This window comes from Theropithecus gelada, chromosome 14, assembly GCF_003255815.1.
Source record: "Theropithecus gelada isolate Dixy chromosome 14, Tgel_1.0, whole genome shotgun sequence".
Taxonomy (NCBI): Eukaryota; Metazoa; Chordata; class Mammalia; order Primates; family Cercopithecidae; genus Theropithecus; species Theropithecus gelada.
The window spans coordinates 66,776,786-66,803,557 of record NC_037682.1 but is presented as its reverse complement, the minus strand read 5'-3'; the positions used below and the strand labels follow the sequence as shown (position 1 = coordinate 66,803,557).

Here is a 26,772-nt window from a genome sequence, read left to right as displayed (position 1 = left end):
AATGAAATAATTATACGACTCACCACAATGTAGAATCAGTGGGAGCCTTGAGCTTGCTTTTGTGCAGCCAGACGGTCCTATCTTGGGGTGATGGGAGACAGTGACAGATCATCAGGCATTAGATTCTCATAACAAGTGCACAACCTAGATCCCTCCCATGCCCAGTTCACAGTAGGGTTTGTGCTCCTGTGAGAATCTAATGCCACTGCTGATCTGACAGGAGGTGCAGCTCAGGCAGTAATGCGAGCAATGGGGAGTGGCTGTAAATACAGATGATGTTTCACTCACTCACCCGCTGCTCACTTCCTGCTGTGCGGCCCAGCTCCCAATAAGCCAAGAACTGGCACTGGTTTGTGGCCCGAGGGTTGGGGACCCCAGCTGTAAATGACACGAATCAGGACTAGCCAAATGGAAAAGCATATAAGGTGAGGTTTGAGAGCTTTCTTGCCTCTCCCTGTGAAATCAGGGCATGTCTCCCTCCCAGCACACTGAATGTGCTCACCAACCAGGAAGCTCACCCACACCTCAGAGTCCAGAGTTTTTATTGGAGGCTCATTGGCCACCTGATTGAACTCAATTTCTAGTTCCTTATCCTCCCCAGGGGTCAGGCTGGTGCAAAGCCCCAACTCTCTAGTCACATGGTTAGTCTTTCTGGCATGGCCAGCCTCCATCCTGAGTCATGTCATTACCCTAAACTCAGGTGTGACTCAAGGGGTCCTGCATAACAAAGATATTCCTATCACTTAGAAAATTCCAAGGTTTTAGAAGCTCAGTGCCAGGAACCTGGGACAAAGACCAGACAAATTGTTTCTTATGTAACAGCCAGTCTAATTTCAGGAGGGTAGACACATGGTCTCCACCTCTGAATGGGAGGTGCAGCAAGGTCACACTGCAAAAGGGCATGTATGTGGGATGGAGGGGCTTGTGGCCATTATACAGTCTACCTCACAAGTCAAAGATAATTTGTAGGATTGCTCAGTGCTCAGATCAGCTCTCTGACATCTGAAAATCTAGAAAGTGAGTTGGATAGTTAAGACTTTTAGTGGCCTTTCTCTTAAAATCAGATGCATCTCCCTCTAAGACAGGGCCCTCTCTGCCCCCATCAGGGCCAGTTATGCTCTTGGGTCAGGATACTCCTCATCTTGACTCTCTGGCTTTTCCTTGTCTGTACTGCAGTCTGACTTACCCCCTTCAGTTCACACAGCCCTGCTCTAAGTAGGGAATTACATAGTGGAGGAGACTGCCTTATCAGACTGCCAGCACATTCCACTCTTGCATCTCAGAGATTGCGTTGGGATCACTGGGAGAGGCGAGTCATCTGAGTTCCCAAACATCATCACTGGTTTTTGTTTTATTCTCACCCGTGACTGACCTGTCCACTCATATGGTTTTACAGGTTGACCCAGAAGGGTACAAAATACTTGGCTCAAAGTAAGTGCCCCATAAATGTTCATTGAATGAACAAGCAAAATTTAAGTGACTTGCTCAAGATTCCATAGTGATTAATTAATTCAGCTTAAGACAGAATCTAGTTCATCTGAACCTAACCCTTAGCCCAACATCTACCCTTATAATATCCTGTGGTCCCATTGAACTCAGGAATTAGTGAGTGTAGTGAGTTATGTATAGTTAAACCAACAATGACCTTTTTCTGCTTGATCAAATATGTTGAACCTGTGGCAGTCTGGGTTGTATGAAAAGAACATGACCCTGCAAGAAGGGATCCAGATGCAGCATGCCACATTCAGCCCCCCACAGGCCGGCTGAAGTCATTCAGGACTGTTGTTTCATCCCCAAATGAAGACCCTCCAACTCGAGGATGTAGGCTAGCCCATCAGAGCAGGTGTTCAAGGCTCAAGACACCTCCCTCTCCCTCTCCCCACTAGAAAAAATCCCCTTAAGGACACAAGCACCTTCCCCTTTGCCTTCTGGAGAAATTTTAGCCCAACTGTGTAGAAGGGCCAATTCAGGGTAAGCTGCTGTAGGGCAGAGAGGGTGGGGACCAAGTACCTCTGATGTCTGCACCAGTGCTGTATTATCCTGTGGCCTCAGAAAACTTGAAAATGGAACTTTGGGTGCTTGAGAATTAGCTCATCATATGACCTAAGAGAACTTGGAGCCAGAATTCTGGGCTGATGGTGACATCTACCCTTATGACCCTACATGTCTCTTTTTGGCCAAGTCTCTCTAGGAAGGTCATTCATTCCACCCTGTTCCATTGAAAGGGTCTGTTGGCCCTTAGTGACCTTATTTATTATCGGGCACTTTGATTTTGACTTTTCCTTCTTTCTAAGACAACCAAGATATGTTCACTTCCTCCTATATTCGAGATCCTTCCTGTGAAGTCACTGAAGGCCAGGAACCAGACGCTGGCCCCACCCTTCCCAGAGCTGAGATACCTTAGCCTGGCCTACAACAAGGTGACTTTTTGCTCCTCTACTGTTTCCTCAGGGGCACAGATGGGAGGGTGGGATGCAAGTTGCTCTGGCCTAAAAACCAACCTTCCATTCAATTCCCTGCATTACAGGTACATGGGCTCAGGAATTCTCAGGGTGGGGAAAGTGGAGGGAGTTCAGGCCAAGGCAGGAGTCCATCTCTTCAGTCACAGATATTTATTTAGCACTTACCATGAGTCAGGCTCTGTGGTAGGCACTAGGTATACTGCTGTGGAAAGAGACTTGGCCTCTGCCCTTTTGCAACGTATCACCTATAAGGAAGACAGGAAGACTGATAGGGACAAATCATCACAATACGAGCATGCTTAGTGTTATGAAGAAATTCACCGTGTTATGAAGTAAATGATGGAGGGGAGGTGTCTAACCTAATACTTGGGATCAAGGAAGGTTCTCAAGAAAGTGGTGTTTAAGCTGAGATCTGAATCAGTGAGTTTAATCAGGTGAAGAGGGGTGAGTCAAGTGAGGGTAGAAATGTAGCTTAAGGGGAACAGCAGATACGAAGTCTAAGGGACAGATTTAACATATTTTTCCAATATTCATGTCCTGTTTGGTTTTCTGTAAAATCCCACTAATTGAGCCCTACTCAAGTCTGAAATGCAGGAAACTTGTAAGATACTCTGCTCACATTCCTCTACAGCAAGCAGCTGGTACAGCTAAACTCCCCAGGTGTTTTCTTCTAAGAGTTTTATTGTTTTAGCTCTTACATTTAGGTCTTTATTTCAACTTAATCTTTATATATAGTGTGAAACAGGTATCAGCTTCATTCTTTTGCATGTGGATATCCAGCTTTCTTAACACCACTTACTGGAAAGACTATTCTTTCCCTCATTGTTACACCCTTGCCGAAAACCAGTGGACCATAGATGTATCACAGGTCCCTTTTCTTGAAATTGGTAATTTATGTCTTCTATTGATCCAAAATAGTTAGACATTACCTCTTTTATTGACTTTCTCTTATTAAACTAGCTGCTGCTTTCACTGGATGTCTCTGTTTTCTATTTCATTGATTTCTGCTCGTAACTTTACTTCTGTTCTTCTACTTAAAATGATTTTAATTTGCTCCTCTTTTTCTCACATCTTAGGCAGTATAATTTTAGTTAATTGATTTAGACCTTTCTTTCTAATATAAGCAAGTAAAGCTTTACATTTCTTCTCCAAGCACTGCTTTAGCTGAGTCCTACAAATTGTAATATATTTTCTTTTTATTTTCATTAAATTAAAATATTTTCACTTTTTCCTATGATTTCTTCTTTGATCCACAGGTTTTTAAGAACTTAGTTAATTTCCAAATATATGGGGCTCTTCTAGGTGTCTTGTATTTATTTCTAATTTATTTTGTGTGCAGATAACATAATCTGTAAGATGTCATTCTTCTGAAATCTGTTTAAACTTGTTTTATGATTCACCCTATGGTCGGTCTGTCTTGGTGAACGTTCCATGTGCATTTCAAAAACTATGTATATTCTGCAGTTTTGTGGGAAAGGGTTCTATAAATATTAAGGTAAGGTGGTTGGTTGTGTCACTCAGATCTTCTCTGTACTCTTGTCTAGTTGTTCTATCAATCACTGAGAGCAGTGTGTGAAAATCTCCAGACGTAGTTGTGAATTTGCTTATTTCTCCTTTTAGTTCTGTCAGTTTTTACTCCATGTATTTTGAAGTCTGCTATTGATGCAGATACATTTAGAATTGTTATATCTACTTAACGTATGGATACTTTTATAAATTATGAGTTGCCTTTTTTTGCCTCTAATAATATTCCTTGTCTCAATGTCTTTTTTGTTTGATTTAAATATAGCTACATAGCTTCCTTATACTTACTGTTTGCATAGTATATCTCTTTCTATCCATTTACTTGCAACCTATTTATATCTTTGTAGTTAAGGTGTGTCTCTTTTAGACAGCATATAGTTAGTTTTTCCTAGGGTGCCAGTGTTTTTCTCAGTTTTCCTGCTTTGTCCTCAGTTTTCATTCTTCCCTGAGTGCCTGCACCTCAGAGGAGTTTATCTCCACATGCTCATTCCTCCCCCTAGCAGTAGACTGCTTTTGCTTGCTACTTAGTGCTTGCTAAGTAACAAGTGGTGGTAGGGGCCAAAGGGAGGCTCTAGTGCCAGTCTTAGGCAGCCCTGGGACCAACCCTGTGTCTCAAGGATGGGCTTTTTTCAGTGGTCCTACCCCTCTCCTAGCAGTAGGAGACCTCTAATGTGCTAGGCCCAGGTTGGTTTCCTGCTCCAAACACAGGAGTAGTGGGTTTTAATTTTTTCCCTACCCAAGATGCAGTGCCCCAGGCTGCAGGGTTTGCTGATCTTCCTCAGCAGCTGAAGGCTTTTGTTAACTATGGAGAAGGGTTGGTAAAGCCCCCTGCCTTTTTGTGTTGGGAGCTATCTCCTCTTCCAGGCTCACACCACCGAGGAAGCCTGTCATCAGTCTCTCTCCTGCCTCCAATCTTTCTCGCACTAGTGAGCGTGAACTCCCTGGATGTCTGCAGCTTAAAGGGGTTTACTCTAGGCCATGCTTGGTCTTTATAAATTCACTAAAATTTTTACCTGATTTCTTCTTAAGTGCTTGTGTGGCACTCGCATCTGCCACATTCTGCCGCAGGCAGGCCAGTGTCTATGTCCCACCTCTCCTTGGAGGTGCCAGTATTTTCTTAGATTTCAGGCCACAATTGTCCTGGGATGTTAGCTCTCTATTGGACTCAAGAAAAGTTATGATTTTATAGATTATTCAGTTTTTTTCTTAAGGCTGGAGCAGCACTCCTTCCATTTTTCCATGTTTGCACCTGAGTTTTTAAATGGTATTTTACTTTATTATAGTTACCACCTAATGTGTTGTATCTTTTTGTCTATTGTCACGTATCTACTACCAGAATGTGCTTTCGTTTTTTAGCACTAGGACTTTGTTTTGCTTACATCTATAGGCTCATTATCTAGAATATTACCTGATACATGATAGGTGCTCAACAAGTTTGTTAGATGAATGAATGATTTTTGTTGTTGTTGAGATGGAGTCTTACTCTGTCGCCCAGGCTGGAGTGCAGTGGTATGATCTTGGCTCACTGCAGCCTCCTCCTCCCGGGTTCAAGCAATTCTCCTGCCTCAGCCTCCCAAGTAGCTGGAATTATAGGCACCTGCTACCACGCCTGGCTAATTTTTGTTTTTTATTAGAGATGGGGTTTCACCATATTGGCCAGGTTGGTCTTGAACTTCTGACCTGGTGATCCACCCACCTCGGCCTCCCAAAGTGCTAGGATTACAGGCGTGAGCCACCATGCCCGGCCCCATGAATGATGTTTTAGTCATGTCAAATAATACAGCTGTGTTGAAATATTCAATTTATTAAAGTTACAAACTTCAAAATAAATTCTGCCTTTAAACAGAAGTTATACATGTAGAATATTCATCAGAAAATCACTCAGAATATTCACTAGAAATTCTTCTGTCAAAAGTAAAATAATCACTTTCACTTGGTCTTTAATACTTAGTTCCTAAATGTGATGGATTGTTAACACTCTCCTTAACCCAATGAGATTGAGAAGAAATTTAAAGTTATCATTGGAACCTGAATGCATCTCCAGAAGCATTCAGCTCACCCTGAGGGAACAGGCTAGCACCATGGCCAGATTTCGGCTTGCTGTATCAGCCAGAATCCTAAGCCCATACCTTTCAGCTGGGCTTAATTTCACAGAAAATGTGATACACATGACCTGAATATCATTCAATTTTTTAATCAATTTTAAATTGTAATTTTCTTCAACTTTTTAATCACCTGGTTTGGGTGAATGTAATTTTGCATCCTGATAAGATTAAATTCTGCATCTCCCATTCTTTAGTGATTGTCTCTTGGCCCCCTGATTTGCACATAAGAGACTCTACACCCACTTTGACCACCATTATAGTCATTTATCAAAACATATTGGGCACCTTTTTAGGTTCGTCCTCTATCTCTGAAGTCTAGATAATGGCAGCAGAATTTTATGTTTTACTCTGTTGCAACTACTTAACTCTGCTCTTGTAGGACAAAAGGCAATATGGCAACAATTGAGACAGGTAGTATTTTTTCTTTTTCTTTTTTTTTTTTTTTTTGAGACAGAGTCTCACTCTGTTGCCCAGGCTGGAGTGCAGTGGCGTGATCTCGGCTCACTGCAACCTCCACCTCCTGGGTTCAAGTGATTCCTCTGCCCCAGCCTCCCAAGGAGCTGAGATTACAGGTACCCGCCAGCACACCCGGCTAATTTTTGTGGGTTTTTTTTTTTTTTTTTTGTATTGTTTTAAAGTAGAGCCAGGGTTTCACCATATTGGCCAGGCTGATCTCAAATTCCTGACCTTGTGATCCACTTGTCTCAGCCTCCCAAAGTGTTGGGATTACAGGCGTGAGCCACCGCGCCCAGCCAGAGAAAGGTAGTATTCTAATGAAACTTCAGTAAATGGATCACGGGCCAGATTTGGGCCATGCGCTGTATTTGCCAGTCCTGGTTTTGGTACAGCCTGTGTGCTAAGAGTGGTGTTTACATTTTTTAATGATTGAAAATAATCAAGGATAAAATTTCATGACACGTTAAAATTATATGAAATTCAGATTTCAGGGTCCATAAATAAAATTTTATTGGAAAAAAACCACCACACCTATTTATGAATTGTCTATGGCTGATTTTGTACAACAATAGTAAAATTGAATAGCTGCAACAGAAACCATATGGTCTGCAAAGCCTAAAACACTTTGACAGAAAAGGTTTGCTGATCCCTGGTCTAGAAGATCAAATGTTAAAGTCTCTCAAGGCTTACTCCTAGTTTCTTTTCTCTCACTCCCTACTGTTTCCCTAGGGATGACTTCAGATACCCATTGGCCCATGAACAGTGACTCACAAATTTCTAACTCTAATGCAGACCTCTCCTCTGTATTCCAGGAGGCCTCAAAGGTACCACCAACATACACATACCCAAAGCAAGCTAATGAATTTTTTCTTCAAATTTTATGTTCTTTCATTGTGCCCTATCTTAGTGAATAGGTTGATCTTCCATCCAGTTATTCAAGGCACAAACCAGTTGTCACCTTTGATACTTCTCTCTCTTTTGCACCTTCCCATCCTCCGCCTCCGCCCCCCAATATCTACATCATCACCAAGTCTTGTCAAATTTAGGTCCTCATATTTCTAAAATCCATCTAATGAGTTCCCCAAGGACCCAAATCTTAAACTGCCTTTTGTTTGGCCCCTACTTGCATTTCCAACCCCATTTTGCACCAGGTGCCCTCATTCTCTTTGCTTTTAATTACACTAGCCTTCTTTAAACCCCTCCAGCAGGCTATGAGGCCTTTCACACATTTTTCTCTTTGTATATAGAACACTTCCTCTCTGCATTAAAGTAAGACTAGCTACTGCAACAAACTTAAACATCTTAATCACTTAACACAATAAAAGTGTATTCCTTGCTTTTACAAAGTCCATTTTGGATATTCCTGATTGGCAGGTAGCCTTCCACATGATCATTCGGAGACCCAGGTCCCCTCTGGCTATGTTCTGTCATCTCATAGGGTCTTAACACTACTCAACTGGATCCTATGTATCCCATTAGATGGTTGAGCAGGGGGACTGTGGTAAAGGGAGGAAAGTAGAGGAGGTACAGGAGGGTACAGACTGTACATAGAAGTAGCATTTACTACTACTGCCCAAGTTGCATTGGCTAGAACTGGGTCACGTGACCACACGTACTTGCCTGGGAGGCTAGGAGATAAGATCCGTGTGCTAGAGGTAGAGAAATGGTTTTGATTAATACAGAGGTTTCTCTGCCACACACTCCATGCCCCACTGCGTTCACTAATTACCTCCTTCAGACCTCAGAGACACCTCTTACCTCTCTGACTGGGTCAGATGACCCTGTTACTTCATGCACCTATCTTGTGACACTTACCACATTGTAAGTCTATTCTCCTGTGTTACTGTCTCTGCAGTGCTTGTTTCCCACTAGACAGTGCTCTCTGAGGGCAGAAATTGTGTCTGTTTTGCTCATTCCCAACAAAGTGCTTGGCACATGGTAGGTATTCAGTAAATATTTGTTGGTTGAATGAATAAAAATGAAAGAGAAGTTAGTTGCTCAGTGGAAATCTAGTGCTATCCAGTAAGGCTGCGGAGGAAGCTAAACTGAAGTGCCCTCCCTCTTCCAGCCCGTGGACTTTACTACCTTCATTGGGTCCTACATCTGACCCAATACCTTTCAGTGTGTCCAGGGGTCTGATAGGCCACTGCCCGACTCCTGGTCCCTTCGATCCTGATGTCCCTGATACTTTTCCATTGCTAATAGATACTCTCACCAAGATGGTCCCCAGCTTTTCCAGGCAGTCTGCTCAACAAAGCTTGTATATTTTTTGCCCTTCAGAGGCTGGCTTGGCCAATAAGCCACCACTTGCAGGCTGGCTTCACAGGGCATTCTCTGTATCCCAGACAGCCATGAGGTCTCTCTTAACACTGGCTCTACTTATCCCTTAGATGTGTGGGTCCTCCTTTCCCTCCATCCATCCCCAGAGAAGTGCCCAGGACTGGCTTCAGTGAAAGAGCCATCAGGATTGTGTAGAGGTTTGTGTTGAGGAAGATGAAGTGTCAAATTGTATCCTGAAGTTAAAGTCAATGCCCTGTCAACCTTCCAGAATCTTCATGAGATAAAGAGTTTGTTTGTTCTTACCACAAATGTTTGTTCTTATTATTTTGCCACCAGCTTCCCTAATACTTGATATAGGCTACATATCCAGCATGGAAAAGAGAGGAAAAACTCTTAGCTCTTAAACACGCAACAGTGATGGTGGAATTTCAGACAAGAGGGGCAAGGCACTCTCTGCACGAGTAGGTGATATTGTAGGGACAAGGCAGCACCCAGCAGCGAGTCCCATCCACAGCAGCATGTCTTACCCAATACCACCCCCAATCCTAGCAAGCATGTAGCCCTGCAGTGAGGGGCCTAGACATACCTAGGTAGAGGTGAGGGGTGGTGTCAACCTGAGAGTCTCTCTTGCATTCATTACAGATCGCAAAAGAGGATGCTGTCCTACCAGTAGCTCTCTTCCCATCTCTCTGCGAATTCGTCTTTCATAACAACCCTCTGGTGGCCCATACACGAGGTATGGTGCCCGCAAACCTGCCCCCTCTCAACCCAGTGCCCAAGGAGCAGTGTGGCACTCTCATCCCCACCTCATCAATGGCAAGCCCTGGGATCTACTCTGTGTCAGGGTGGACAAGGTTCATGGTACATTGAGGAGTAGAGGAAATAGCTCTGTACCAGCTCATCCTGACAGTAACCCTGTGAGGCAGGCATTATTGTCCCCACGGACAGTGGTAGAAACTGAGGTGCAGGGAGGTTCATGATCTGCCTAAGGTCACACAGCAAGAAAGAGTCTGAGTTGGGAATGGAATATGGAATTCTCTAAATCCTGTATGAGCTCTTTTGAACCACACCCTGCTTTGTGGAACAGTTCTGTCATGACCTCATTTCCCACTTCCCAGTTGCAGAGGGGTGCAGCCCCAACTGCAGGAGCCTCTCTTCCCAGAGCACAAGGAATGGGGTGGTCAGCAGTGGAGCAACTGTGTAAGATACAGGAGCTGGAGGCATTTTAGAGTCCTGGGCCCTGGAGTGACACCAGTGAAGTTCTGATCCTCACTCCACAGTAGCTTTATTATCTTGGACAAATTCCTTAGCCTCTCTGTGCCTCAGTTTCCTTGCCTATTGAATGGGAATAATGAGGTACCTACCCCTAGGGTTGAGAATAAGTTTCATTAATACATGTAAAGCGGTTTGAATAGTGCCTGGCACATAGTAAGCCCCAGTATAAATTTTAGCTAATAGTAATCTTATTTTCCCATCATGGCACCAGGGGTCCCTCCTCTGCTGAAGAGCTTCCTCCAAGAGCGACTGGGAATCCACTTAATTCGAAGGAAGACAGTAAAGCCTAAGCATCATGTTTTGATGTCTCGGAAGGAATCACGGAAGGTAGGGCTTCCAAGGCAGGACTCTCACCCCCAGGAAGAGTGCAGCCTATTATAATGTATGTAAACCAATCTGGCTGTAGAGCTGCTCACTCCACAGTGCCTGGAATCTCTCCATTAGATTCAGCATTGCCTTCTCCTTTCCTTGCTTTGGGAAGAGCATTGGATAAAACAACAGATATGAAAATATATTTTAAACTCCCAAAACTCTTACCATTGAAAGTTACAGTCACCTACAGTAATTGAGAATGGCTATGGGCCAGGTGTGGTGGCTCACCCCTCTAATTGCAGCACTTTGGAGGCCAAGGCGAGAGGATCACTTGAGGGCAGGAGTTTGAGACCAGCCTGGGTGAGATCCTGTCTCTACAAAAAAAAAAAAAAAAAAAAAAAATGGCTAAGCCAGGACCGGAATACATCTCCTGCCTGAATCTTAAGGAAGTGTTTCCTTATGTTGAGAGAAGTCTACTTCCTTTGCCATAAAGTAAGTCAAATCCCTCTTTCATCTGAAGAATTTCAAAAATTTCTGTGAAATGCTCCTCCCTCCTGAACTTTAGTCTTTCTACAGCCAAAAGGTGAGCTGAGCATTGCTGATCCCAAAAGTTAAATACAGGTATTTCCTTGCCATCCCCTCTGCAGCCCGCCTCTGTCCAGCCAGGCTCTTGTCTGACGTCCTCAGAGGACTGGACAAGCATTTGAAGTCAGAAATAGAAATTCCAAGGTTTCCATCATCTTCCTTGTTGTCTGTTACCTCCTCTTAAGGATCTGCCCCATTATTTCCCATCAGCAAGCTAGGGAGGGGCAGAATCCTCTCTCTCCTTTATGAAGCCCCATGTCCAGGACTCTGTGGAGCCCTTGCATATATGCTATCTCATAATTCTCACAGCAGATGAAGCAACAGACTCAGAGAGGTGAACTGACTTGTTAAAAGTTAGTGTGGGTCCTAGGGGACCCCTCACACCTCCTCCCATCAAAGGTTCTGACAAACCTTTGAGCTAAATGAGTTAAATAAACACAGATGCCAGTGGCCAAATGAGAAACAAATCAATGCTTTGTTAATGTAGGCAAATACCCTCTATCTTGGACTGGAGATTGTGGCTTAGTCCTGAGTCAGACTGGGGATGCCTGCATGTCCCCATTGTGCATACAGAGATGGGGCTAGAAATGCAGATTAGACCCCTGGGGTTACATGGACAAGGGCTGCAGCCCCTCCCCTCACACCTAGGCATGGACAGATAGGAGGAAAATGGAGAACCTGCCAGAGCAGGCCTGTAACCAAGAAGCTGTGTGAGCCCTTTGATGTGAGGACACAAATAGAAGATAAAATAGCCTGGTCTCATTGACGAGCAGATCCAGCCCATGACTGAAGCAGGGCCCAGTGACTCAACCTCTGGCCAGTTAGGTTACCCATTCCTCCCTTGGAAAGGGGCGGGGAAAGTAGCTGTGGGATAGAGAAAGAGCATTTCCTCCAGCACATCTCTCTCACAGAGCCATGAGAGGGAAGGGGAACTGTCCCTTCCCGCCAGCTGCCAAGTGATGGCACTTGGTGTTTTAGATGCTGAGGTGCAGTGCTGTGTTCATGCCCTGTGCCTTGTGGCATGGATTCAGACAAAGACTCTGGGTCCCTCAGGCTTCAAGTCTAAACACTGAGGTTCTACATATTTTCCAAAAGGAGATTTTTTTTTTTTAAAGTAACATGTTTTATAAAAGTCATCCTTCGCCCTCCTTAGTCCGTTAGGTACATTTGCACACACTATTTCATTTGGTGGAACTCTGTGAGAGAGGCACAAGGAGGAAATGGGAACTCAAAGGATAGACCTGTATTCCAGCCCATATTTCTCTAACTACAGTGCTTGGAATCTTTCCACTACACAACTTAACATCTCTCAGTAAAAGTATAGATATAAGTGAACCAAATACCTCTGACAAAGAGTGAAAACAATCCACCATGTAAAGGGGGAGAGGGAAAGAACTAAGCCTAGCTGAGGTAAATTGGGCACATGGACACCTCCTGGCAGCTGAGGAGGACGGGGAGAATGGTCACAGGCTTTTACTAATTAAGGAAGTTATTTTCTTGGTCCTGAACCTTCAGAGAGATCTATCTTTCGGATCTTTATATAAGGTATAGGGACCAGCACCCTGAAAGGGGCCTGGTGCTGCCATCTTCCAGAAAATACAGGACCATTCCCCAACACCCTCTCCTCGGAGTCTCTGGGGAAAGCCATAGGCACCATGTTAAACCCTCATCTGAAGAGTGAGACTACTGAGGGCCAGAGTGACGTATGGTCAGGGATGCAGCATGAAGCCTGGAGCCCAGGACTGGAATTACATCATCCAGGCACTACTGCTGAATCACTCTGGGACTTGGACAGGTCATTTTACCTCTCTAAGCCTGTTTCCTCATCTATAAAATTGAGGATAATTATTCATTGGGTAGTTTCAAGGTAGAAATAAAACAACTTACATCATGCATGGGGCACATCATAGATGCCCAACAAGTATGATTTCCCTTTCCACCTCCCAGTCAGTCCGTACCCAGCACTCCAGCTGCTATACAAGTGGCCTCAGGCTAGTGAGGCCCAGGAGGAGAGACTCCTGATTAGGAAGCACATTCATTCCAGCCCTTCTCCATGACAGGTGAAAACCGAAATCCCAAAGGTGCCGAAGCAGCCTCTGGTGCTCCATCACCCACAAGTGACCACAAACAAGTCTCCCTCAAAGGATATGCTAGAGCCAGAGGCAGAGCTGGCTGAAGATCTGCCCACTACCAAAAGCACTTTTGTGGAGTCAGAGATGCCCACTGAGAGTCTGGAAGGCCTTTCCCTGTCTCGCCGGACCTTCGTGCCACTGCCTCCCATCTGCTCCGACTCCACTGTGCATAGTGAAGAGACCCTGTCCCACCTCAGTGACACAGCTGTCCGTCTCAGCCCAGAGCACCCATCAGATGAGGACTCCAAGAGCACAGAGTCCATCTTCCTGACCCAGGTACCTGTATCCAGCTGTCCCTGCCCACTTGTTACTAGCTCCCACAGGTTCCTCTGCAGCCCTTAGGCTCGACTGCTGTGGACAGCTGGGAGCAACAAGCACATGGCAGGTCTAGAAATGAGAAGTCAGCACCCTTGGCAGAGCTTGCAAGCCTCTTCTGGAAGATCTCTGGTCTGAGGCTACTGATAGGGGCACCCATGGGGACAAGTCATGTTTCTGTGGCACAGACAAGATCTGTGGTCTGACTGGGATGTGATTCCAACTAGTTTTTCAGAAGGGTTTGCTGCTGCCTGTACCTCTCTACTTCAGGTCTCCTCACTTTTGATGCTGCCTCTGGATCCTGGGAACATAGATAGATCAGATGCAGGTCGTGCCCTTGAGGTGCTCTCAGTATAATGGGGAACACAGACAGACCAGCTCATGCAATCAGTGCTGAGACTGAGGAAATCCCAGAAGCTGGGAGCCTGGAAGAAGGAGAGATGCCAGTGCCCCCAGCCCAGGAGGCCGTCCTGGAAGAGGCTCAGCTGAGCTGAGATTTACAGGCTGAGTAGGAATTAAAGGTGAAGATATAGCAGCAAGGGCATTCTGGACAGAGGAAACAGCATGAAACAGGATAGAGGAAGAAAATTAAAATGGTACATTCAGAAACCACAAATGTTTAGTATCAGTGCAGCAGAAGGGTGGCATGTGGCAAAGGGTAATGTAAGGCTAGAAGAGTTGGCAGGGCCCCCTTGAACTTTATTACTGTACCATCCTTCTCCCTGATCTCCCTGCCTCCAGTCTTGCCCCTCCAATCTGCTCACTGCCAGATCTTTCCCGGATGTACATCCATCCATTCATGGAGGTCTAACTCTCCATCCATCTATTTCTTTTTCCACAGATGACTTATAGTGACATATAAATTTATACAGTATAAAAGTATCTTAAAGAACTATCTCAGAACCTTTTTGGAGCAATGCAGACTATAAATAAGCATTTTAAAAGAAACAATTTGAGAGAGTTAGATGGAAAATATGGACAGGAAAGGAAATAGTACAAGAGTAATTCTGTCACTCAAACATGCACATCATGCACTGCTGCTATTATAATAAAGATGTTTTGACAAAATGCAATTCTGACCTCCTAGCGGCCAAAGCCATGCAATCAATTATGAGTCACCATGTTGTTCAGAAAAAAAAAAAAATCTTTTTTTTTTCTGACCTAATTGTCCTGGCTATAACCTTTAATACAATGATGAATAGAAGTGGTGAGAGCAGACTTCCTTGTCTTGTGCCTGTTCTTTTTTTTTTTTTTTTTTTTTTTTTTTTTTTTTTTTTTTTTTTTGAGACGGAGTCTCGCGCTGTCGCCCAGGCTGGAGTGCAGTGGCGCGATCTCGGCTCACTGCAAGCTCCGCCTCCCGGGTTCACGCCATTCTCCTGCCTCAGCCTCCTGAGTAGCTGGGACTACAGGCGCCCGCCACCGCGCCCGGCTAATTTTTTGTATTTCTAGTAGAGACGGGGTTTCACTGTGGTCTCGATCTCCTGACCTTGTGATCCGCCCGCCTCGGCCTCCCAAAGTGCTGGGATTACAGGCGTGAGCCACCGCGCCCGGCCTTGTGCCTGTTCTTAAGGGGAAAGCATTCAGTCTTTCACCATTAATTATGATATTAGGTGAGGGTTTTCCATAGATGCTCTTTATCTGGTTGAGGAAGTTACTTTGTATTCCTAGTTTGAGTGTTTTTTAATCATGACAGAGTGCGCTTTTCCTGTGTCTATTGAGATGATCATATGGTTTTGTTCCTTTATTGATATATTAATTGATTTCCAGATGTTAAACCAACCTTTCATTCCTAGGATAAATCTCACTTGGTCATAGTATATAATCCCCTTTACTTGTGGAATTCAGTTTGCTAATATTTTTTGAGAACGTTTGCATTTATATTCATAAGTGATACTGCTTTGTATTTTTCCTTTCTTATAATGTCTTTCCCTAGTTTGGATTTCAGGTTAATACTAACCTCAGATAACAAGCCTCTTTTAATTTTTGGAAGGATTCTTTTTTAAATGTTTGGTAGAATTCACCAGTGAAACCATCTGGTCCTTAGCTTTTCTTTGTGGGAAGTTTAAAAATTGCTAATTCAGCTTTTTTGCTTGTTATAGGTCATATATATTGTATACACATACGTGTGTATATATACACGTATATTCACAAATACACACGTATATACATGATGGGTCTCACTGTGTTGCGCAGGCTGTAGTGTGTAATGGCTGTTCACAGGCACTATCCCACTACTGATCAGGATGTGAGTTTTGACCTGCTCCATTTCCTACCTAGGCAAGTTCATCTCTCCTTAGGCAACTTGGTGGTCTCCCACTCCTGGGAGGTCACCATATTGATGCCAAACATAGTGTGGACACTCGAGGAGCATAATGCACTACAGCCCAGAGCTTCCGAGCTCAAGCAGTCCTCCCACCTCAGCCTCCTGAGTAGCTAGGACTACAGGCATGTGCTACCCCACCTGCTGAGTCATTTTAATAAATAACTACATCCCTACATGACATACAGATTTCTTATAAAGCCATTAGGATAGGCTAAAATCCTCCATGGTTTGCCATCAGAGTGAGGATAAAGTACAAAATAAAACACACCCTCAGCTTGGCATATAGTGGTCCTTACTGATCTGGGTCCTGCTTACCACTGCAGTTGCCTGTCTCTCCACATTTTACTTAACTGTACCAATCTTTAGTTCCCCCAAAATGAACCTTGATGTTTCTTACTTCTGCACCTTTGCTCATGCTGTTCCTTGTCTGAAACAATCATTCTTTCTCATCACTTGCAGTCTACACGTCTCCCCATTGCTCTGTAGGGATGGCTCTCCTGGCTCTTTAAGACTTAGCTCAGGCTAAGGCATTCCTCCAAGGGAGCTTCTTGGCTAGGTTGGGGCTTCCTCTGGGATCACCCAAAACCACTGTATTCCCTCTGTTAAAGCATTTATTAACTGTCTATTTTTATGTCTGCCTCCTTCCATCCCAGTCTTGGTCTTGCCCTTGCCCTTAACAGGGCCCAGCAGAGACCAGCACAGAGGTGATGCTCTGAATGTTCATGGAATGAGTGAATGAATGAATGAATGAATGAATGAATGAATGAATGAATGAATGACAAATGAATGTTTTCTTCCTGGGCACAGGTGAGTGAACTGCCTTCCTCCATCATCCATAAGGATGATTTAGAGTTGAAGGAGAAAGACCAAAAGAAACCACCAACGGCACCCAGAGAGGTGAAAGTGACTCGGAGGAAGCTCACAACTGCCTCCCTTCCCAGCAAGTACCACGGCTATGAAGAACTGCTGACAGCCAAGCCTGATCCAGCCTTCATTGAGCCAAAGGGTATGTGAGGGCATATCCTTGCTCCAGGGCAAGAGGCCATCTCCACAGCCCAGAGCAAGTCAGGGTCAAGCCAAGGCTGGCACCAAGCTGTCTTTTCCCAACTAGGATGCTGTCGTCTGTCTAAATACCTGTCAAAGGGCTCCTTTTAGGGTGTCCTTTGAAGCCCCACATATTGGGACCCCTGTCCTGGCTTGGGCCTTCACTGGCTTACAGGGAACCACAGTTTATTCAGAGATTGTAGTCGGTCTCAGCCTAGCTGTTCTGGATGATGAAGTCTCTCCTCAGGAAAAGTTTGATGAATGAACACCCAGACTGGCTAGATTCTTGAGCTTTTCCCAGCCCAGGTTAAGTTCCCAAACTGAACGTCCGAAATCCTTCCTATCTGGTTGGAGGCAAAGGAGGCAGCGTCATCTCTGTGTTAATCTGTACTTCCAAAGCAACTGGCATTCAGCTGGACTGTTCTGGATATCAGCCCCTGCGATATAACCCCCTGAGGTTAACGGGGTCGCACTGGAGCCAGCCTTTTCCCCCACTCCAATATGATCGTCCCATTACAATCTGTGCTATTTTTCCGTTATAATATGGGACAAATACTCACTGAAGAATGATGGACGTTCAGGCACTGGAACAGACCTGGAAGAAACCTGGGAGCAGTGTTTTCTTTTGGGGACTCTCAAATCCTTTTACCTAGAGCTGCTGTGAGACTGAGGAATGAAGCAATCAGGGGAGGCATCTGGGAGGACGGGCAGTGCCTTGACTCAGTCGCCTTCTTGCCCTAGGAATCCAGAAGAATGCACAGGCCCTGCAACACATGCTGAAGCACCCACTCCTGTGCCACTCCTCCAAGCCCAAGCTGGACACTCTTCAGAAACCCTATGTTCCCAAAGAGAAAAGGGTAAACATCCAGCTCATTGAGTGTGTAAATGGCCCCTGAGTAACCCCCTCAGGTACAGATGTGGCTGTCACCTTGGGACCCTCTGAGGGCCATGCTTTCCCAGCACCCCCAGATGCTCCTCAGCCTGTTGCTGTGACTATATGAAGTTAGGCTAGGAAAGTCTGTGCATAAACCTGGGATAACACCCTCCTCCATGACCTTCTGCCAGGCCCAGAGGATCCCGATTCCACTCCCAAGGAAGACTAGAACCCAACTGCTGGATGACATCTTCATTCGCTTGCGGGATCCCCGGAACATTACAGAGGCTCCACTAGGTATGGCTCTGCCACAGCTGCCAGGATCCCAGATCCAGTTCACTCCTGCTGACTAAAGGCAAAGAAAGGGCTTGTGTCAGTGCAGGAAAGGCCCCTAGAGAGCAATTACCTACATCAGTCTCTGTATGTAGATGGAGAAAAGGAGAGCCAGCATGAGGCCTGGAGTTGCCTAAAATCACATAGCATGTTAAGGTCTTGAACCAGAGCTTAAGATAGAGTCAAGAGGGCATACCACTGACTTCCTACTGCCCCAAGCTGGAAAGGCCATTTTCAGCCCCTTAGCATCCTCCTGTCATGCCATCCCACTTTCCAAGGGTCTCTGGACCCAATCCTCTTGCTACCGGCTGGGTGGGAACCAGGGTGAGCTTGGTGCCTCTCCTGGCTTCTTTTCCTGCAGGTGCTGTCCTGCACCGGCGGACAGAACGGCGGCTGGTGAACCACAAGCAGTACCTGGAGGCCAAGAGGCTGTTGAAGGAGTTCCAAGCACGTTACCGGCAGCTGGTGAGTGGCTCTCTGCGGACAGTGTTCGGGACCACCCCGCTTCCCCCAGCCTGCCCAGCGCTGAGTGAGAGTCAGCCCAAGTTCGGCCGCTTCCTCGAGTTCATGGATGAGTTCTGCCAGGAGCCCACAGCCAGTGACTCACAAGGCTAGGGCTGTGCATAGGGGCTGTGCGCATCATCCAGCCTGTGCCTCAGCTCTCCCTAAGGGCTCTGTGCCCTGGACCGCACCTCGAGGTTGACCAGCCGGCCACAGGCCTCAGAGCTCAGCTGGGCCCCACTCGCTGGCCACAAGGTGGCCTCCCCTTGTTAGGATCTCCCCTCCTTGGGCCAGGCATGACGGGGTGCCTGGCCCAGCAGCAATAAAGAGTGGGTGCACAGGGCAATAGACTGGGTGCCACATGCATTCTTTCTTGGAACCCAGGCCACAGCAGCACTGTCACACTTCCCTCTAAAAATGGTTTTCCAGTTCAGATGCAACAGGGATACATTTGTTCTCTGTTGTATAAGAAACTGACACCAGGGGGATCTTAACAAATTCCTGAACAATGGCTCCAAAAAGGGTATTTTTAGAAACCAGATCTTTTGAGTACAACCCTAATGTGCAGGGACAGTGTCATCCTGTATATTCATTCTTTACTCACACTCTTTCTTGGTTCCTTCATTAGGAGCATGAATGGTTGAATGTGAACATGACAGTAAATTGGAGCAAACTGTAAACTGGAGATAACTTATGCCAAAAGACACAGTTGTATACCATGGAAACCCCATCCCTGCTCCTAATCTTTACCGCCGTTCTGAATACCAAAGCAAGACATTCAACATAGGGCATTTCCCAGAGCACATACAGCACCAACAATCCACACACAGCTTAAGCTTAACCCATGTTTTTGTCTGAGATTGTTCTCCAGAGACAAGACTCTGACTAGAAACAGAACATCCACTTTCATGAGTTTTCTTCACTGTATTCTCAACTTGGGCCTCACCTCAAGCAGGCAAACATACATTGAAGAATGCGCTTTGGTACTGTTTAAATAACAACACATCAGCCCACTTGATTCCATGCCATGTCCTTGCTGACAGAAGCATCCCCAACAGGGCATGCCCTGGTCCAAGTCCTCTGTCTTTGTCAAAATGTTCTTCTGATGAGTTGGAGAGGAGGCAGCCAGCAGTGGCAGTCCACAAGGATCCAGGTACCTTCTCCAATCCTAAAGCAGACAGCAGGTTGAATAAAACCAACACACAACCTATTTTCTAGGCAGGAGGGGAAAAGGCCCTTAGGACAACAATATTTGTACAAAGAGTTGAGAGTAAACAGTATATCAGGCTCAAAAAAAAAAAAAACAACAACAACAACAACTATTTGTTGGCATTTAAATTTTTTTCCCTTGCATAGTATCTATTCTCTCACTAGGACTTTTAAGTGCTCTGCTGGAGGCTCAGCGTTGGTAATACCATGTTTGATGCAAACTTGAACCCAATGAGGAAGAACCCCTGCTCTCATTGGTGGCACAGCTTTGGAGGGTGGTGGCCCCAACAAGGGGCAATCTGCCTGCTGCTATATTAATCTGGAACCAGGGCCAACAGCTACTCTTTAACTATGGTATTTGAAGAGTGAGTTCATTGCCTGTTTTACCTTATATTAAATGACAGGAAAGGAAGATAAACAAACCTTGCTTTGCCTTGGCTTCAAACTAGTTCTTAAGACACCAGAAAGGGAGAGAGGGAGTCTGCTCAGAGTTTGAGGTTGCCTCTCACAAGATGATGGCTAAAAGTTGCCACCTTACTCAAAAGGCATTACGGAGGCATTTACTCACAAAGGAGTATATTTTTTTCTTAGGAGGAAAAAAATACTGATAATACATAGAATAATCTGCACATCCAGTCTTGGCACTTTTTCCTTCATCTAATTTGACTAATCTCTAAACTGGTGACCCTTGCATATATCTTAGTCTCTTTTTTATGATCTTCTTCCGAAAGCTACAGCGGATAAGTCATGTATAAAGATGCATTTCCTAGATCATCTTCAGAAGAAAAATCTCTTCAACACTTTCCCTAGAATCTGCCCCACGACCACCCTGCCCCAGACCTGCTTTCTCTTTGAGAATTCATAACCAGCTATGTTTAGATACCAGTTCAAAAGACCACTCTATGGGTTGATGAGGAAAAGGGTAGCTGAGAACAATTTAAGACCAGAGTGAGTTTCCAGTTTTTAAAGAAAATTTGGCTAGCTGGCTTTTAATTCTTAATTAAAATCATTAAATTAAAATTATTCCGATCAAAATACATCACTCTCCAAGATTCCACATTCATATTACTTACTTATACTATGGAGACTTTCTCTACCTGAGCATGTATTCAGGGTCTATAGGTATATTTAACTGAAAAAATCAGGAAGAAAAAGCTAGTAAAATAGCCTCCTAAATCATTTGGGGGTATCCCCATCATTGGTGTGTATGTCTGTGTGTGTCAAACTTTAACGATTATTTATTCAGACCCTAGAAAACTACACTATAAAATAGGGCACTGGATCGCAAGTTCCTCGTTTGGTTAAAAAAAAAAGGGGGGGTGGGTGTGGGGGGCAGAGAAGAAATTTAACCTGGATGATTTCCATGCCCATTCCAGCTATAACATTCTATGACCGTGACCCAGCCTTTGATTCTTCTCTTTTCCCATTCTCCTACTAGACATTTCAATGAAAAGTTAGGCAGGAAAAAGGAAAGGAATCCCAAGTTGCTGCCAGCTCTGAGGAGAGACCAGGTTGGGGGAGAGATTAGGAGGTTACTAAATTGAGGTGTGGGCCTCCCCTGACCATGTCAGTGATCCACAACCCACCTCATCTCTTGGAGCTTACGCTAAAAGCAGCATCTGAAGAGATGTTAATGTCCTGTAATTACTAGAAGAGAAAATTCATTCTCCTTCCATAACATGACTTAGTAAAAGAAAAGCAATGGTGCAAATTCACAAATACCGATGGGGTCTCTAAAATGTAGAATGCAGCCTGCTGGGTGCTGGGCAGTATCCTAAATGGGACCAGAAATGGCTTTCCTAAGACCATAAATAAACTCCCCAGCCACACATACATTCAAATGCATTCCATTAGACATCGAGCTCCTCAAGAGCAGGAACTACTTTATCTCCACAGTCCAGCTCAGGGCTGGCACAAGTCTGAAGCTCAGTAAATGTTTGTCAAATAGAAAAGAAAGGATGAATAGCCTTCGGTCATCAGCTGCATGAGTCAGGCACGGTGGCAGCTTCCCATTTTAGTCAGTTTGCCAGTTTGTAACCAGACAGTAATCAATTAAGAGCTTTAATCTCTTAAGGACATTTTTCCTTTAGGGAAAATGAACAAAAAATAAAACACTTATTACCAGTGCTTCTTTCAAGCAAAAATTTAAAAATTAAATTAAAATTTAAAAAATAAGTGAAGCCACTTAGGAGTTTTCCCGGCAAGCCTCACCCAACAAGACTTAACCTTTTTAAAACAGAGGCAATTATATGAAAGGGGCCAGGAGCTGGATACATAGTCCCCTGATTTGCTACCAACCCAACCGGCCCAGATGACTTCTTCCAGCACATACAATCAACAGGTCAAGAACATTTTCTCAAAGTATGTTTCCCTCTCTATGGAAAGGAGCTGACAGCCCCCTTCTGAGGGCACCACATTTCTTGGATTTCCCCTCAGACTGACCTTCACCCTCCCACCTCTCATCCCTTCCCCTTTAATAATAAAAAAACCCACAGACTGCATATGTACAAGGAACAGAGTAAGACATGGGTAATTTGTGTGGTCAACTTCAATGATTTGTGAGGAATTTGTGAAATCCTGCACCTCTTATTCTAGCTCACAAACCCTCCCATTGTTCTGTTTCCTTCCTTGTCCTTTTCGTTTCCCCCAAATAATCCATATTAACATATCGACTTATAACCAACTTCACAATCATGGAAGGAGAGAGGGAGAGTTTTCAGAAAGAAAAAGCATTCAGGTTTTAGTTACTAAGGATGGGAAACATCTTAAAATACAGATAGATTATCTTAGTGGTTTTTCCTTTCTCCAAAGCCAACCTGATTAAAGCTCAAGCCTCCGCCCTCCTTAACCTAGACCACTCTACCTATATTTGAAGGACTGTTGCTCAGCAGGAAGTTCAGAAAACAACTGCCAATACCATCCTAGGCATCACTGTAGGTACAAGGGGGGAAGGCAGTAAGCTGGACCTAGTGTTTGGAATATTTGCTTAACAAGAATTTGTTCTTCACTCTGCACTTGTTGCAACTGCTATGCAATTCTTAAAATGAAAGTATTAATTTGGGGAAATATTTAAAATATATATCTTTTATCTATTAAAAATATTTCTTTTTACCAAAGACAAAAATCAATTCCAACTGAAAAGTGTTTTTCGAATTACTGGAGATATAGAAAAAGATGGCAAGTGGAAAAATAAGTGTTTTTGCTCCTACCAACAAGACTTGCCTTCCAATAATATTCACTAAGATCAAAAAGGAAATGCGTGAAATGGCAGTAACTGGTAAGTTTCCTCTAAGGGCATTTATGGTAAGGTCACCCTCCCTGTCTTCTGTAAACCACAGCCAGCTCTTCTGTTTTGGGCACAAACACGCCCTCCAGCAGCCCTTGGAGAACATAAGTTGTTGGTAGGGCCTAAAACTGAAGTGGTGTGACTATAAAATCATGAGATTGACATATGTTTTTAAAACATACATCTGCACATGTGCACACACACACAGAACACAGAATACATACATTCAGGTGAGTGATGTTCCCCACCGAAGTAGTCATCAAAGAGATTTTACCTATCTCAATGATGACCACAATGTTTAAGACATCTCTGGAACTTCTCTTTGGGAACTGTTTGGGAACTATGAGCTGCACAAGAAAATGGCTCTGACTGCTTTACAGCAGCACTCCATTTATTACTGCAAACCCACTTGATAAGCCACCTTCTTTCCCAGAGGCTTCAAATAGCTGCCGACTAGTCTCAGACTTTAAATTCTCTCTCCTAACCACAAACCACCACAAAACACTGAAGATTTGCCCTAAGAAAAAGAAAGCAAATCTGCGAACACTTAAAAGGAGTTACACTATCTGACTTAATCAATGGGTCACTGTTCTGGGCTTTGGCTTCTAGGTCTAGAAGCTGAGGAGGACCTTAGGAGTAGGCTGGAATAGATAACCATTAAGGTCCCTTCCAGTTCTAGCATTTTGGGAGTCAGTGTTTCTAGTCTTTGAAGACAGTTCCAGAAATGCTTTCACCAATGGCATTGGGAAAACTAAGCAGTATCCTGCTGGGGCTACTCAAAGGAGACAACATATATTGGGATATATAAGCTCTGGAAGGTCTGTTAAAATGCCAGTCACATGACTTTATAGTAACAACTTATACATACATGGGGAATGCCAGCCCATCAGAAATTCCCTAAAATCATACCTTGATCCCTATTCTCAATGAGCCCAGATGGGCAGAAGCACCAAGCACCACCAGGGATGCAAAAGACACATGGTGTCAGCTGCTAAGGAAAATAAACCCCCAAAGGTCCATGGGACTGAATTTACCAGCTGCATCCAGCTAGATACCTTGTTTCCATAGTATGGAGTTTCAGTATTGTTCTTTGCCTGACTTCAGGGCAAATTTTTCGGATTTTAGATCAACATTGCAGATAACCCTTGGCCATGTGAAAAGTAATAATTAAGCCTGATTATAGTTTGTCTCATAGGCTGAAACCCCCAGAAAAGCAGAAGGCTGTAAACTGTGGGGGATGGGGATAATGCACAGTATATGTTTACCCTGTTGATCTTGTTTGCATGTGGATTTTGCACTATCAGTGTTCAATGCCCAGTCTAGCTTCCCCTAGGCTCCCCTGGCACACCCTTAGGTCGTAATCTATTTGGGAAACCTTTAGAAAACCCATGGGTTATGCCTCTCAGTAGCTGAGAGAACCGGAACATCTGCGCTGCAGTTTCATTATCTAAAAATGGGGCTAATGCCAGTTACATGAGAGGTCTCTTGGAAACACTAAATTAAATAATGTCTGTAAATGTGTTCTGTCAACTATATAGCATTCACTAAATGTTTTTTAAACAGAACGTAAATTAACTTTTGTAAAGGCATAAGCTTAACTGATATAGATAGGTATTTATTTTTTGGCAAGGGGTGGCAGAAAGAGGACCATAACCATTATCATTTTGGATCTGCCAAGGAACTGTTCACTTCTTTGAAAAAGATGTAATTAATTTTTATCTGCAAGGCTGATTTAAAACAATACCCTGCTGAAAGAAGTCAGGAAGTCTATCAGTTTAAGAAGGTATCCCCTCTTTACCATTACTAACTGTGGCCATTATGTTCCTGAATGAGGCTGTTCCAAATCTCATTCCCAGTGGGTGCTGCCAGGTTTGGCCCAGAAGCCCTTAGGGATGGGTCACTTAGGCTTCTGGCCTGGGTCACAGAGAAACGGAAATCTGCTCCCTTGGATATTGACTACAAAGGCCCTGGAACCTCTCAGAACCATGTTAGACAGTGTTTTGCTATTAAAATAAAACCAAAGTGAGAACACTCAGCTCTTCAGGATAAATGATCAAGGCTGAAGACCTTTTAAAACTAGGTAACACTGTTCGTTAGGTGCTACTTGGCCCCGGCCATGTTGCTGGACCGTAGGAGATACTGATCCACACTTCCTTTTCGCCGGCTCACAGTCCGCCTCTCGTTGTCAAACATGCGCTGCAACTGCAGAGCCAACTGTCGGTCCTCTTCCTCTTGCTGAAGTTTCTGCTCCATCTCTCGCAGGACTGGGTCTGTTGGGGCCAGACCCACCTCACCACTGGTTTGTCGCAGTTTTTTAAGGGAGCCATTTTGTTCCAAGTGCTTGGTCTTACAGTGTCTTTTCCGGCCTCGACGCAAAGGAGGAAGTGGCTCTTCACTTAGGCTCTCGACTAGAACACCATTAGTCAGATCAAAATGATTTAATGTCTTCAATTGTTTCTTTGTTTTGAGGACTCCACCCAAAACACTGTTTTGGGGTAGCAGTGAATTAACTGTGGTGATTTTCATGGCTCTGCTTATACAGGTTTTGTCTAACTTGGCATCTGGAGTTGACCCTGAGCCCTCAAACTGCTCCCTCTCCAAAGAAGTCCCACTGCCTCCCACTTTGAGTTCTGAGGAACAGCAGGTTTCCAGTGGGATCTCAGTGTTACTTTTGTTATCACTGTCCTGTTCTGCTTTTGTTTGGCTAACAGAGGGGAAATAATCAAGATCAGCAGAGATGGGTCCAGTATACTCAGAGAGAACCTGCCCACTGGACAATCTTGTATTTACAGCCACAAGTGGCTTCTCCTTGCTAGAATGGATACCTTCAGAGCCTAGTAAGTCTTCCCCCATTTCAGGAGCCAGAGAGGTAAGAGTGGCTTTTGACAGGGTCTTTTTGATCTGTCGCTCCTGAAAGATCTGTTCCCACTTTTTGAGGATCCGTGGACTGGCCTCATAAGAAGTCTGCTTCTGCAGACTTCTGTTTAGGTTGCGTGGAGTTGATTTGATGATGAGGGGACTTAGCACACGGCCATCAGGGAGTCTTTTGGGAGGGGTACATGGTGAGCAGACAATGGGCTTGAAATGGTTTAGTTCTTCGGAGATGCTGTCATTGCTCTCAGGGCTGATAGAACGCTCTGGCTTATGCAGGGAAGCCAAGGATGAAAGGGAGCTGAAGGGTAGACGCTTTTCGATGGTTAAGTCAGGGGCTGAGAGGCAGCGGTTGTTTTGAGTTGACAAGAGGACACCAATGATGGGGTTGGAGGCTGGAGTCATAGTTGTGACCTGAAAGAGATTAAAAGGATTATGCATTCATACACACATACATACACATTTTCCTTCATCATTCCTTTATGATGGTGGAGCGACAGGGAAGGGGAGGACAAGAAAAGGGATGAAGGGTAACGTGAGCCCAAGAAAGGGAGAAAATCCCTAACTTAGAAAGCATACCATTTAGCAGAAAATCCTATATACTTCAAACAATTAATAAGACTGAAAATATGTAGGGGGAAAAAAAACTTATCTAAAGCTTTAAAAAAGGTTTCTTGTCCAGGCATGGTGGCTCATACCTCCCAAAGTGCTGTAATCCCATCATTTTGGGAAGCTGAGGCAGGTGTATGACCAGCCTGGACAACATAGCAAGATCCCATCTCTACAAAAAATTAAAAAATTACCCAGGGGTAGTGGCATGTGCCTGCAGTCCCAGCTACTTGGGAGGCTGAGGTGAGAAAGGCTACTTGAGCCCAGGAGTCCGAG

At 44.5% G+C, this 26,772-nt stretch overlaps 2 protein-coding genes across 6 annotated transcripts in view; one reads left to right on the top strand and one right to left on the bottom strand.

Annotated features, from left to right (window-relative positions):
- XRRA1 (X-ray radiation resistance associated 1) overlaps positions 1–20,928 on the top strand; it is a 118,539-nt gene extending 97,611 nt beyond the window's left edge. The window contains exons 12-19 of one of the 4 annotated variants that reach the window (XM_025357366.1): positions 2,295–2,420; positions 9,470–9,563; positions 10,314–10,429; positions 13,060–13,407; positions 16,577–16,775; positions 17,555–17,670; positions 17,879–17,984; positions 18,382–20,928. In XM_025357366.1, coding sequence (XP_025213151.1) covers positions 2,295–2,420; positions 9,470–9,563; positions 10,314–10,429; positions 13,060–13,407; positions 16,577–16,775; positions 17,555–17,670; positions 17,879–17,984; positions 18,382–18,635 — 1,359 coding nt within the window. In that variant the 3' untranslated portion in view covers positions 18,636–20,928. The remainder of the gene's footprint in view (positions 1–2,294; positions 2,421–9,469; positions 9,564–10,313; positions 10,430–13,059; positions 13,408–16,576; positions 16,776–17,554; positions 17,671–17,878; positions 17,985–18,381) is intronic. The other 3 variants (XM_025357368.1, XM_025357369.1, XM_025357370.1) reach the window with 3 other exon arrangements.
- RNF169 (ring finger protein 169) overlaps positions 19,421–26,772 on the bottom strand; it is a 90,808-nt gene continuing 83,456 nt past the window's right edge. The window contains exons 6-7 of one of the 2 annotated variants that reach the window (XM_025357372.1): positions 25,084–26,301; positions 19,421–19,689 (exon numbers count right to left, since the gene is read on the bottom strand). In XM_025357372.1, coding sequence (XP_025213157.1) covers positions 25,117–26,301 — 1,185 coding nt within the window. In that variant the 3' untranslated portion in view covers positions 19,421–19,689; positions 25,084–25,116. Of the gene's footprint in view, positions 26,302–26,772 lie in introns of both variants that reach the window. The other variant, XM_025357371.1, reaches the window with a different exon arrangement.